At 44.8% G+C, this 14,794-nt stretch overlaps 2 protein-coding genes across 3 annotated transcripts in view; one reads left to right on the forward strand and one right to left on the reverse strand.

The window, feature by feature from the left end:
- Positions 1 to 14,794, reverse strand: part of LOC310713404 (myelin P2 protein-like) — a 489,621-nt gene that overhangs the window by 265,886 nt on the left and 208,941 nt on the right. The window lies entirely within an intron of this gene.
- ZNF704 (zinc finger protein 704) overlaps positions 3,473 to 14,794 on the forward strand; it is a 43,603-nt gene continuing 32,281 nt past the window's right edge. Inside the window, exon 1 of one of the 2 annotated variants that reach the window (XM_083517330.1) lies at positions 3,473 to 3,827. In XM_083517330.1, coding sequence (XP_083373456.1) covers positions 3,513 to 3,827 — 315 coding nt within the window. In that variant the 5' untranslated portion in view covers positions 3,473 to 3,512. The remainder of the gene's footprint in view (positions 3,828 to 14,794) is intronic. The other variant, XM_083517329.1, reaches the window with a different exon arrangement.

Raw genomic sequence — 14,794 nt, forward strand, 5'->3', positions numbered from 1 at the left:
TTTGAGTTCATCCGGCAGTTGGAACTCCTCAAGACTCTTTGTTTAGTTGATATGATACTTTTTAATCTCCCTGCAATCATTATCACACACTTTCCAGTGCATTTTCCTGTCCCTTTTCTTGCCACATATGCACGGGCGCGCACACACACAAACCCAGAGGTGGATTGTTATTAGGCAAGTGCACCAAATCCACTTTATTTGTGCAACCAGAATTTGCCCGAATTCCACCTGCAAAATGGCAACAGTCTGAAAGCAATCAGGTGTGGCAGACCATATTTACAGGCACTGCTTCCCTTGAGGTGATTCTTTGAGAATAGGAGTGCATTCTGCAGCCCCTACTTTAATGGGAAGCTGCACCTACAGGGGTAGGCTGGCTGGCTCAAAAATTACTTTATCCATTCCGTCTATGTTGAAAGGGGTGTGCCACATCAAAGATGATCCACCCCATCCCTTCCCTTTTACAAATAGGCTGAAAAGTAGTGGAAGGTGACTGTGTGGCAATTAGATATTTTGACAATCATAATCATTCATTATTTATATGCTGCCCATCTGACTGGGTTCCTCCAGACACTCTGAGTGTCTCCCAAACAAAAATACTAAAAGTGCAATACAACATTACACACTAAAAACTTCCCTGAACAGGGCTGCCTTCAGGATAACCAACCACAAAATCAGGAAAGCACCAACAGCAGGAGGGGTGGAGGGCTCCAGGTGCTTGAAATAAGATTTATTCCAGACCCAACATGTTTAGGAATAAATCCTTCCTTGGGGGAACATTTTTTGGCAGCTGTGTTCTACATTACTTGCTTTTGAGAAATGCTGCTAAAAATGAAGGATTTATTTTGTTCCAAAATAGATAAAGCTAAAATCTTATTTCAAGCACCTGGAGCCCCTCCGCTCTTTCTTCCAGTTAGAGATTAGTCCTCAGCTTTACATCCAGTGCCATCTTAACCAACAATCCTCCAAGGTTGTCAGCAATATTGCTCATCTTGTAGATAATTTGTCAAACATGACAAATGACTAAGGATGTTATAGAGTTAAACTTGCTTGGTCTTGAAGGCATCTCAGAGTGACAAGCCTCTTAACAGGTGGAAGAGATTTTGTGCACAGTGTAAAAGGGAAGAATCTTAAACTCATTTTGATTTGTAGGTCACCGATTCCCAAATGGCAAGTTCCTAAAACATTGTGAAAACAAGTTGCCTTAATGCTGCTACTGAGCTGATAAAGGTCTAAAGGCCCCAATGATCTGAAAACAAAGGAGGCTTCTGTGTGGTTGTTTCCTAAGGTTTTGTTTTGGTGTGCTAGTGCTTGAGCAAAAGCAGGCAGGAAGAAGCCTTGAGTAAGAACAATATGGTTTGGATAACCATGCCAACGCTGTTCCTATTAAGTACAGAGATGGTGGCTCTGAGCCAGCAGAAATTTCCGTCTGTGCTACCAATGGGCACAGGGTTAGAAGGAGCTAATGATGGGTGCCAGGTGAATTTTGTCCCTAAACATTGGCTTCTGGGTATTATGGACACCCTCTGCCAAAACTCAGAATTGCAAACTGAATGCTGTTCCATTTATCAGACTTTGGAAACTCAGGTCCGCCCCTGTAAGTACAGTGTGTGTGTTTTGCAGCGAATATATCTGCATGGCATACAAATAAATAAATAATTATTGTATTCATGCTACATTGTTTTCCTTCCTTTATCCATTCCACTTGGCACAAAAGGTAATTATGTAACAGAGGAGATTATTCTGGTCTCTGTTCTGGGTTGTTGTCACGCTGGCCTGCATTCTCGACCATGCTTCTTCTGTGTGGAACACATGGTCTCTGAGATTTAAAAAAAAATAGTTCTGAAGGGTTAATCTGAAAATTAGCTGCAACATGGTGGGCTTCTACCCTGATACCACACTGATATCAGTCTGAGGAGCAGGTTTGTCTGTCTGTCTGTTTTTTTAAAATATTGGTTATTTTTCATGTATATGGTTATACATTGCTCAGAACCTTTTATGGTGTGCTTAATACTTACTTATTGATTAGTGGACCTCGGGGCTCTGGGGCATAGACTGATTAACTGCTCTATCAATTAACACAAGGATCACCTTTAGCAACAACTAAGGGAAAGGGGCAGAGGGCTCTTCCCCCAGGAAAACCACCACTAAGGTGCAAGTTTGAGCAAATGCACAACAAAGCTTCAGAAAAAGGCAGTGAAAAACCAGGTGCTGAAATAAGGACAAACAGCATTAATACCCAACAACATCCAGAGTAGCTAAGTTTCCCTAAACCCATTCAGCTCCTAGGCTGTTCGGATGCAATTCTACACAGACTTACTTCAGAATAAGCCCCATTTAAGAGTACCGTCTGCGTAAACCAGCACTGGATTGGGCTGAAAAGGTTAGGAACATAGTAAGTGACATTATACCAAGTTACCCCATCACTCTGCCTAGTTCAGCATTGTCCACACTAACTGACAGCAGCTCTCCTAATCTCAGAGCCCCGGGTTTGAGCCCCACACGTTGTGGAGGAGGGGAATCCTGCATTGCATGTGGTTGGACTAGATCAGGCACCCCAAAACTCGGCCCTCCAGATGTTTTGGGACTACAACTCCCATCATCCCTAGCTAACAGGACCAGTGGTCAGGGATGCTGGGAATTGTAGTTCCAAAACACCTGGAAGTTCGAGTTTAGGGGGCCTGGACTAGATGCTTGTCCCTTCCAACTCTACAATTATATGATTCTGACAGGAATAAGTCTTTGCAGCCCTACCTGCTTGCGGGCTTCCCATAATCATCCGGAAAACTGCCGAGGCGGCGGGACGAGATGGGCCCTGGGTCTTAGGGCTCTTCTGACGACGCTTCCCCCGAGGATGCTCTCTCCGCCTCTTCACTTTTGCCCCTTCCCAAAGAGCAATCAGGCGCGCGCCATCCTCCACCTGCTGCTTGCTTTTGCACCTCCAGCGTCTCTTCCTCGCGCGAGGTCCGGACGGGGTGGGTGGTGGGGAAAGCTCCCCTTCCTGCCGGGCCTTGGCTTTGCCGCCCTGCCCACCTCACCTCGGACTACCGCCAGTTATTGCTTGCTGGGTGAAGCAGGAGGGAGCAGAGAGCGTCCCAAGCCCCGCAGCAGCTCCTCGGCGGCGGCCGCCTGTGCAGCGCGGGAAGGCGACTCCAGTCCGGGTTTTGAGGCTGGGGCGAGCACGCCGCGCGGAGAGAGAGACTAGCAAAAGAGCCTCGGCCCGTCCCTCCCCGCAGCTGGGGAGCGCCACCGCCGGGCCTGCGGGAAGGCAGGCAGCCGGGGCCCCGGAGCCGCTCGCCCTCGGCGCGGGTCGCCCTCATGGCCGCAGCGCGGCGGCCGGCCTTCCTTCCGAGCGGTGGCAGCGGCAGCAGCAGCAGCTGCCCTCTCGCCTGCTCGCCGTGAGTGCCTCCTCAGCCGCCGCCCCCTAGCCGAGCCCCGCCGCCGAGCGAGCGAGCCCGCTGCTGCTGCTGCTGTTTCCCGCGCGCCGCGCTGAGGCGAGCTGGGCGCGGCCAGCCATGCAAGCGCGGCGCCTGGCCAAGCGCTCCAGCCTGGGGAGCCGGCGCCTCAGCGCCTCGCCGTCGGCCGCGCAGCCTTTGCCCAAGCTCGACAACTCGTGGAGGCCGCCCCGGCGGGAGGGCTCGGCGGCCGCCCTCGAGGAGGAGGACGAAGAGGAAGACGTGGTGGTCGACGTGGAGGAGGACGACGACGCCGACGAGGCGGATGCGGGTGGCGGCGGAGGAGCGGGAGGCAGCGGCAGCCCGCCGCCGCCGCCGCCGGTGGAGCACGCCGGGCCGGGCAAGGGCCACGCGGCCGCCCGGGGGAGCCTCAAGGTGCGTCGGCGTCGCTGGGCGGGAAAAGCGCCGTCGGAGCCGCCGCCTGCCTGGGCCGGCGGGGTCGTCGTTCGTTGCTCTAGTCTCCGGGCTGCGTTCCGGAGGGGCTGCGTAGGGCGACCTCTTGGAAGTTGCGCGGGAGGCGGGCCTCGCTTGCTTGCAACCCCGAATTCCAGCCCTGGGTAGGAAGAGAATGGGCGGTTAAGAAAGGGGAAGGGGGCATCGGGGCATACGCAGAGTGCCTTCTCAGCGCGAGGCTGGAGGGACGGGGCACTGACTCCATTGCAAGGCAGGCTTGCACATCTGACTGCCCTGCCAGGCTGGACGGGAGAACCGCCGCATACCATCTCCGCTGCATAACTGTCCCCTCCACCCACCCACCTACCCACGTTTATTGCGAGGGAATCATGTAATCAGTGGCGTAGCGTGGGGGGTGCAGGGGGGGCCGGCCGCACCGGGCGCAACATCTGGGGGTTAGGGTTAGGGGGCGCAAATCCACGGGTTAGGGGGTGCAAATTACTTGCCTTCCCCGGGTGCTGACAACCCACGCTACCACTGCATGTAATGTGTGACAAAGGCATCAGGTGTACGTCTACCGTACTGGGTGGAAAGGGCATAAGGGTGGGGAGGTAGAGTGCATTTGAAAACACCAAAACATTGTGGATTTAAACAAGGAAATGTAGCATAATCTACTGGTTTGTAAGGGCCCTTTGGGATTGCTGTTACCCATCGCAGACAGTTAGCTCATAGTGTAAATAAAGATGGCTGTTGTTTACATTTTTTTAATAAAAGCATCAACAGCGATCCTTTTGCACGGTCTGTTGTGCTCTGTTGCAGAACTTTTTGCTGTTGCAGGGTTAGGGATGGTGTGCTGTGCTAGAATGAATAACATGAAACGAAGTGCCCTCTGACAGTAGAGGGCAATGCTGGAATGACCATTGATAACCGTTGTTGGGTTCTAGGGTGTGCGTGTAGGCTTTGAAATGCATGCATCTGAACCACGCTGCTGCAAAAGAATGGAGCCGGCTTAGCTGCAACAGTGAAACGGGAGATAATGGTAAAACATAATGTGGCAGTGAAGAGAGCCATGGGGATATTAAGTGTTTGGGGGGTGGGTGAATGGGTAATGGGCAGGTATATTGGGAAAGTAGTTGGAGCAATTAAGGCTGCATCCCTGTACACACTTTCTTGGGAGTAACCCCCACTGAATTCTGAGTAGATGAGCATAAGGACTCCACTGCAAAGCACGATCTTTGCACTGTGTGTGACCAGAGTCCCCTGTGACCAGTGAAGAAATGGTTCTAAAATTTCTGAAACAAGCATGTGTGACTCTACTACAGGATGCTTCATAGGTGATCTTCAGGCTTGCTGTGGGATTTAGGGAAGGCAGGCAGTATGTACCTAAGGCTATTTTGGATCTTAAAGGTCAACTTTTATTTTGTTGTTATGCGTTTACTTTATCTTCAATGCATTCATATACAAGTTTCAATATTACAAAGAATGTTCATAATGCAGGGTCATGGCATTTCATAATTTATATTTTTCTATTGCCCATCAGTTTTTTAAAAAAATTGCAAGGTGCATTGTATACAAAGAAACTTAGTAACAGAAGTGACAGAGAAACAATTAAAACAGAAAAACATGAAAATGCATCAAGATCTAAAGAGCCAGAGGGAAGCTAACAATCAGAGCAAAAATCAGGCAAAAGGTTTTTGGGAAAACAAAGGATAAAAGTTGACTGAAGGAGGTACTTTTTAGGGAACCATAAATTGGGGTGCCACCACTAAGAAGTCCTCCCTGGTAGCGCCGCTTCCTCTCTTGTGCCCAGAAGACAAATAGGAAATCAGTCCAGGTGGTCTGTCACTGTTTTATTTCTTATACTTCTATTCTGCTTGCCCACATAGAGGTTAACATAGAGTTTTCTATGCGTCACAATCTCCTTAGCATTGTCACTGTTGTAGAACTAGGCCCGTGTTCTGGTAAAGCTAAAACTTCTGAATGGTTCTATGTGGGGCTATCCTATATGACATTTTGCAGTTGTCCAGATTACAAAGGTACCTGATAGATTCCCTGAGTTAACAGGGAGATATGTAACCCTGTGAAGTCTATGCTTTAAATGTATTCTCTGCTGCCCAGTGGAATACAGTATGAAGTGTATTCAAAGCTTATTATTAATCATTATCAGTATCTACCATGTCCAATTTTACATAACCACAACACAGCCTATTGTGATTTGGCTGAGAAAGCGTGGAGAAATGTTGCATTGCCCAACAGGTTGACAGGAGGATGTATCTTTTGATGTCTTATCATCTCCCTTAAAATTGTATTCGGCCACTTCCAAACTGTTGCCATTTTGCAGGTAGGATTGAGTCTCGTACTATGAAATGCAGATGGCACTATTTAAATGGATTTGGCACACTGGTACAACAAACCCACGTAAACAATTTTTTTGGACTTGCGGTAAGGAAAGTGATGGGGAAATGTATTGGAAAGTGTGGAAATTGCTTGACATGATGTTGTATAAACTCACTGCAAACAAATTGGGATGAATGGTCTGATAAACAGGTATTGTAAAAGTGACCTTAGCTTGGATTTTTCCTTCTGCCGTCTTAACACCACCACTAATGCAAGCCATGATCAAGGATATGTTTCTGTCTCAGGTGTCTCTCTTTCTTGATTATGGTTGACATGGAAATTTTCAACACTGGTGTTTTGGCTCCTTAATTGGTAGATGTACCAGTGATGGAACCAGTGGCTGCAGTTCTGTGAGTGTTTGTAGACAATGGGATAATAAGTAGTGATTGGAGACCTACAGTTTGAACCTATTCAAAAGTATATATATTTGTCATTTTTCATGTTCCCTGTCGAAATATAGAAGCCTGAGAACTGTGCTGCATGCTTGGAAATGTTTTTGGCTGTACAGTGAAGGACACATGCTAGTTTAACCCAATATCTGGTAGAGAAGAGAGCTTGATAGGGTAAAGTAGAAATGGGAACCTGTGGCCCTTTGATGTTGTTAGACAGTGTGAACCATGTGATTAATAGTAAAGAAATTTAACTGCTGAGCCAAATTCAAGGTGCCCTAAACAACTTGGGATCTGGTTCCCTGTAGGAATATCTTTTCTCATATAGACCCGCCTGTGTGTTAAGATCTTTAAGGGAGACCCTCTTGCCTGTGCTGCAAGCAGCCATATTGTAGGTGCTGGCTCCTGGGGTGCCCGGGCACCCACAAATTTCAGTACCAAGGCCATGCACAATGCATGGCACCCAAGGCCCCGGGCACCCACAGTCTCAGGGCCAACCTGGCACTCCTGCAGGCAGCTGAAATAAACCATGTGTCAATACAGTGCTATCTTGGTTTGCATACGTTTTGGATTACAAACATGTCAAACTCGGAAGTGCATGTTCCGGTTTGCAACCTTTTATTGTTATTATTATGACCCATTTCTTTTTATTACAAACAATTTTTGGGGGGGAGGCCCCATTGGCGAAAGCACGCCTTATTTACACCCTGTTTTGATTTACAAACGGACCTCCGGAACAGATTATGGTTGTAAACCAAGGTACCACTGTATAGAGGAAGGGCCTTCTCAGTGGTGGTGCCTTGACTGTGGAACTCACTCACCACTGAGGTGCAGCTGACGCTGACTCTTCTGAGTTCCCTCTTCAGCTGAACACTCATTTGTTCACCCAGGCTTTCAACAGAGCATTAGTCCCTGATCTTGATGGCTTAATATTGTATCATGTTTCCTCCTGGTGATTAAGTTGTAGCCATTTTAGTGCTATGCTTTTTGTTACATTGTTGCCTTAGTTTTAATGTTCTATACTGTTGGATTCTTTGGAAATGAAAAGTAGATAGTAAATATTTTAAATAAATAAGTAACGGCCACTATAGTTAGTTCAAACAATTCAGCTTCATAATAGGTGGTTTGAAATTGAAATTGGAATGTTTTGAAAATGACTACAGCTAGCATTCAAACACTGTTTCTAGTTTGGATAAAACAAAACAACTAAAAGGGGGAGGGGCATTTCAAACACCTCTAGGAAAAGAAATAGGGAGGTTGCAAACTCAGGAGAACGCGTCTTTCAGGAAGTGCTAAATCATGGAGTAGCATTGCAGCCCCATATCTAAAAACTGTATAATGCTTACTTAACAACATTGCTAATGGACAAGTTGAAACGACGTTTTGTACTGACTACTCCAGAAAGGCTTAAAGATCCAACTGTGTTGATGGTTAATGTGATATGTTTTTATAACTGTGATGAAGGCTGACAAACACTTGACACACGATAGTTGGCTTGTAATGCAAAGAGTTCTAACCTGTTTCTGATGCCAGAAATAAACTCAGCTTGGTTAAGACAAGAAACATCAAAGACGTTTGCTGTGTATGACAAGAACACTTCTGTTCAGAAACATGAAGCATAAGGGGAAGTATTATATTTCTTTTATATGGGGGAAGGAAGCTGTTGAGGAGTGCAGTTTTGCATTGTTAACATTTGGGCCTGAAAAATGTTTACACTGAGAATTTTAAAACCTGACTTTTTATCATCAGGTGAAATGCATTGATATAATGTAAATAATAATAATCTGCTGGTAAAACCAAGAAGGATGTACAGTACTATGACTAATACTGGAAGTAGTTGTACTATAAACACATTGGTCTGAGGGTTAAAAAGTAACTGTGCTATGAAGCCAAAAGCTGCACCATCAGTTAATGTTACACATTTTTGAAACTCTGGCCAAAACTGTGGAGAAACTTTTAAAAAAGACTATTCCTGGCAATGTCCCAGCTTGGATACTGTACTTCTCTTCTGATATGCTGGGTCATAATTTGAAGGATTGGGAGCATGTTGCAAATTCGTGGTCTCCCTGCTCTTCTCCCATGCACCCAATCTCTCACTTTTCTTAGGCATTGTATGCTTTGATAGCCAATAAAGCAAATCATAGGTAGTGCTGACATACAAACAATGGTCTGCAAACCTTCTCCAAGCCATGGTTTTGAAGATTTAGTAGTAAAAAGAGTTTCCAGTTTTAGGCATCACAACAAACTACAGCTGGGGGGGGGGGAATCTGAGGCTGGAGGAGAGAATGGACATGCAAGTGAAGGGAGTAGTGAGGAAAAAATGTAAAGGGCAATGACATGTTCCTGCTTCTTAAAATTATGGTTTGGAAAATTACCTGAATTGAGCCATTGCCTTTTTCTTTTTTTTTAAAGAAAAGTATGGAGCAAAGAGGAGTTGCTGTGTTGGTCCTATCAAATGAAAAGTACACAAATTTACATAAATATGCCAGCTTCAATCGGCAAAAAGAATATGCAGTTACTGGGACTAACAGCCATATGTGTTGTTAATATAAAAATGTATATCCTTCCCTTCTGGTGACTATGCACCATTCTGGGGTAGCCAATGAGGTGCCCTCCAGATGTTTTGAATAACAACTCACATCTCATTCCAGCATGATTCAGGAATAATAGTAGCTGTAGTCCAAACACCTGGGGGCGCCATGTTGGCCAGCCCTGCTGTATATGCACAGAAGTGCCAGAAAGGTGCACCAGTCTCTTCCATTTATTCTTTCACTGTTTGTTTGTTTGTTTGTTTTTGCATGTGTAAACTATCTTTTTGTTTCTTGTAACTTTAAATATAGTATATTGTTTGGGCAGCAGAAGATTAATATTCCGTTATGTTGTATTTCATGCAACGTGGAAGGGAGGGAGAATAGGCAGGGTAAGCTAAGTATAGCTAAATGTGACTTGTTTCTGTGTTGAGGTGACTGGCTAGCCTTTGAATTGTCAAGAGATACGCAGGAAAACTGTTCCTTTTTTGGCCCTTTTGGATGAAACCGTGCAATATATAGTAGTAGTCATGTAATTTCTTGACCACAATAAAGCCATTCACATTTCTGTTCTGGAGAAACTGATATTTGAGTGGAATATTAGTTCTTCATCTGTTGAATAGCAAAGCTACGAATTCTCTTTCTTTGTACTATTTTTTTAATATAATGCTGATTTAGAAGAAGTGATGCTTATAATGGCATTCCTGATGCATTATTTCAGGTAGTGTTCTTCAGAACAGCTATTTCCAGACACTTTGAATGATTAGGCTTAACTAGCATAGGTTATTTATAATAAGCAGGTATTGGCAAGGTGAGTGAGTAAATAAATGCAAGGAGTAGCCTAGAATGTAATGATACATTAAAATTCAGAGCAGCACCTTTCCAAATATTGATAGAAGAATCTTTCTTACCTCATTGTGCTCCTCTGTGAATATTATTCTTGCTGAATAGATTGTACAATATAATTCTTCTTTTTCAAATTGATTTATCCTCAGGCTAGCACAAAAAAAAATATGTTTAAGAGAACTTGAGGTTGGAGTTGTATGTTAAGAATACAAATCAATTAGATTTGTTTTTAAATAGCCTTTTAGATGTTTGATATTTTAACAGCATGAGGTGTAGTCTGGCCCCTGTTGCTTCCAGTGATGGTGTGCTATTAAGCATATTTCAGACTTACGGGAAGGGTTTATTGGTGCTAGTAAAAGCTTTGAGGAAGAATTTGCACCCTAAGCATTCCTGTAAGTCTCCTTTTATTATCATTGTAAGTATTTCTAAAAAGGTTTTGCGTAATGTTTCTACATCCAGAAGTCTCCCATTCCATATATCTTGTCCTGCATCTCCAACTAGCTTCCTGATATATATTTTTCATGGATGTATCATTGTCATCTTAAATACGGTACATGCATGATTGAACTGCTTCTCCTAAGCCTCCTTCTCTTTGGCTACATTCAGACAATAATATTTTGGCCTAATAAGCTGAGGTATGAATGAGCCTTGTACCCCTGCAGGAAAGCCAGGAAACAAACCAAGAAGTCTTCAGTTAACTACAGTTTCATGTGTATCCAAACTGAGAAGCCATGGTTAGCAGCTTGAGAATAAGGTAGGATATCAAACCATGGTTTGAAGTTGGCTTCATATCCTGGCTTCTTCTGAAGCCATTAACTAGCTTCCCAGTTGCACATAGTGCAAAATTATGGTTAACTGAAGACTTCTTAATGTGGCTATTGGGTAGGGTCTATAGATATTATCTTCCCTGTTAACCAGTTATTAATTCTTCTTATGTCACCAGAGGCTAAAATAACCTTGGTGATTGGGAGCACCTATCACCAACTAGTGTAGCAACGATGTCCTGGAATTCGGCAGTCCTTATATTTGGGTTACTGGGATGCACTCTTTGTGGGGCGGCCCTTGGAATTATTTCAGAAGCTGCAGTTAGTGCAGAAGATGGCAGCGAAGGTACCGAGTGGAGAGCTAAAAGTGCTCAAACAGGATGGCTGCTGTTAGCTACCAAGCAATGTTTAGAGTTTTGTTTCTGGTGTATAAAGCCCTAAATAACTCGGGACCAGAATACTTCCCATATTTTTCGCCCTATAGGACACACTTTTCCCCCTTCAAAAATGAAGGGGAAATGTGTGTGCGTCCTATGGGGCGAATGCAGGCATTCGCTGAAGCCTGGAGAGCGAGGGGGGTTGGTGCACACCGACTCCTCTCGCTCTCCAGGCTTCAGGAAGCTATCTGCAAGCCGTGGGAGAGCTGCGCGACTTTGCGCAGCTCTCCCACGGCTAGCGGAGAGCTTGCCTGCACCCAGAAGCTTGGGGCGCGCTGAGCTCAGCACGCCCCAGGTTTCCGGCTTCATGCAGCTCTCCACTAGCCGTGGGAGAGCTGCACAAAGTCGCGCATCTCTGCCACGGCTTGCGGATAGCAGCCTGTTCTGGGGTCGGGGGAAGCTCGGGCTTCCCCCGCCCCAGCCCCGCACCTGGGGGGAATTTTTTTTTAATCCCCCCCCCCCCAAAAAAAAACTAGGTGCGTCCTATGGGGCGAAAATACGGTAAGATATTGCCTTCCCCTCCCTATGCAGACATGTTAGGGTGTTAAGATAATCAGAGAAATCCTTGCTAGTGGTACCATATTTTCTAAGCATGTCACTTGGGGTGGGGGAATGAAAAAGGGCCTTCTCTGTAGTGGTACCCACTCTTTGGAGCACTCTGTTACTGGCATTGCTCATTGCTGATTTTATGTATATTTTAATATTCACTTTTAAAACATTTAGTGTTGAATTTTATTTTGTAAGCCGTTTCAGGACCCCTGTATGGGAAGCCGTGTTTAAATAATTTTAATAAAATCTAGGTTTTGTTTCAGAATCCCCTCTCTATCTCCCCCACACACAGTCTCAGTCACCAAGTCATGCCACCAAGTGAGAGCCAGTGTGGTGTAGTGGTTAAGAGCAGTGGACTCGTAATCTGGTGAACCAGGTTCGATTTGCCGCTCCTCCACATGCAGCTGCTGGGTGACCTTGGGCCAGTCACACTTCTCTGAAGTCTCTCAGCCCCACTCACCTCACAGAGTGTTTGTTGTGAGGGAGGAAGGGAAAGGAGAATGTTAGCCACTGAGACTCCTTAGGGTAGTGATAAAGCAGGATATCAAATCCAAACTCCTCTTCTTCTGCATAGCATAGCAAAAACCAAAACAACAACAACAACAAAAACCCAGCAGCTGTTTTTTCAGACTCCACAAGACGTGTTCTGGTTATCTCTTGTCTTGGCTACTGCAAATTTCTGTCCTTCCCTTTATGCACCTTAGTCCTTTCATTTATGTCTAGAACTCTTCTACCCAAATCATTAATCTCGCCACTGAAGCTGGGCAGGGGAAGGTGCATCCCATAATAGTACCACTTCAAATTAAGTCATGGATTGAAACTTAATTTGGTCTAATAAAGCAAGTTTTGCTACAGACTAGGCTTCTGTCGGCATAGTTATTGAATTACTGGAAATCCCTATCACGGGTCTGTGAAGAAGAGCAGATAAGTAGAGTTGAGTCATAGTGGGTTGCAGCAAAGCAAACTTACTTTATCTGTACCATTCTGCCTTGTAAGCCGCCTACAGAGTCAGAGGCATCATGTGACAGACTGGAGAAGCAACTAGCACAATGGCAGCATAGAGTTGTTAAACTTTTTGACTTAGGAAGGGTCTCTGTGCAGAGCAATGAGGCTGAGAATATGTGTCAAACATGGAACATTGCATTTCTATTCTTTACCCAAGTCTAAAATTATAATTACCCATCCCTTTATAAAGAGCAGGTTAGCCAGACAAAATTTGAAGGCTGTGTAAAAAATCTGGTCTTTGATACATGGTAACTTGATGGGGGGATAGTAACACAAAGTTAATTGAACCTGTTGATTAGAATTTGAATCCAGTTTTGCATGAACCCCCATACATGTTATTGCATGTGCAGATTGGGAGTGCTGTTCATCTGTTCTCTTAAACTAAACTTGCAAAGGGGAAATTTCCATCACCCATAGGCCTGCAGCTTGGACCATGAGAACTTGCTGCAAATCCTCAAATGCCTACACAGGCTTCAACAGACCTAACAAAAACTCCTGGCCATCACTTCTGCTGCATTTCATTTCATCACTCTTTTCTCTGCTGCCTTTATCCCTATTTACTCACCATATGCAGCATTACCCATTATTGTTACCCATATTATCACTCCCCATGAATTCAGCAGATGTGAAGTCTTCTGCATTCCTTAGCAGACCCATCCATTTGGGACATTGTGGGAGATTTTCAGTACACCACCTTACCCCCCTCCCACAAACACTTTTTAAAGGGTGTAAGATGTTAATCATCCAAAGGCCTGACTGAAGAGGGAACATTTTTGCCTGGCACCTAAAGGTGTATAATGAAGGTGCCAGCCAAACCTTCTTGGGGAGAGCATTCTACCAACAGGGAGCCACTGCAGAAAAGGCCCGTTATGATGTTGCCACCCTCTAAACCTCTCGTAGAGTAAGCAGATGAAGGAGGGCCTCAGATGATGAATGCAGGGTCTGGGTTGGTTCATATGGGGAGAGGCCACCCTTGAGGTATTGTGGTCCTGAGGCATTTAAGGCTTTATGGGTAAAAAGCAACAACCCAGGACTTTGAATTGGGCTTGGAAACTATTTGGCAGCCAGTGCAGTCAGACCAGGATCAGTGTAATATGCTCAAGCCATCATGCCCCAGTAAGCAGCCTGGCCACCAAATTCTGCACCTTGGTTGGACAGCTGACCTATGCACATACGTGTCAGGTACGTGCCAGGCACACAGTGGTTCTCTGAATTGTCCCAGAATTAGTATTTGATTTCTTCAGGATAATTGGTTAAAAATCAACTTTCAAAACAGGAAATCTCATCTGTCTTTCAAACATGACCTTTATTACTAAAGTGAAAAGTATACTTGTTTACAATTGTTGGTTGTGTTGTGTTGTGAGCTTTTTGCTTTGCAAAACACAGGGGAAACATATTTTCTTGGCAATATGTCATTTGGCTGCATGCTGAGAAGTATAATATGACTAATGCTTTCAGCTTGGATACCATTTGTGTTCTTAAAGTAATCATTCTGGTTTTACTCTTGAAACAAGTGCCAGAAGGCTTTCCAAGGAAACTACAAAATGGGAAATGTGTTTAAATATTTTGCCTCTAATCATTTTAAGTGTGTGCATGGGCTTGCACTGTAATTTTTCATTGTATTTTACAGTAACCTTAAACCAGCATAATTATTTTTACAGTTTTAAAAAAATAAACTGGCACTGGGCAACAATCAGCAGTGTTTCCCGATAATACCCATGTTGAACTCCGCTCCCCATCCATGTATTCAAACTACTATGCATCTGTTGCATTTATTTTGTTTTTTTATTATTGATAAACTTTATTGGAAGCATCAAGATTTTAACCAAAACCTTCATGTTTCACAAAAGGTCTTCAGGACTGAAGCTGCACCTTTTTTTGCACAGGACTATTTTCACAGTGGGTGGCGCTGTGGTCTAAACCACTGAGCTTAGGGCTTGCCGATTGGAAGGTCGGCAGTTCGAATCCTCACGACGGGGTGAGCTCCCGTTGCTCAGTCCCTGCTTCTGCCAATCTAGCAGTTCGAAAGCACAT

This window comes from Podarcis liolepis, assembly GCF_965112155.1.
Source record: "Podarcis liolepis genome assembly, chromosome: 8".
In the NCBI taxonomy this organism is placed as follows: domain Eukaryota; kingdom Metazoa; phylum Chordata; class Lepidosauria; order Squamata; family Lacertidae; genus Podarcis; species Podarcis liolepis.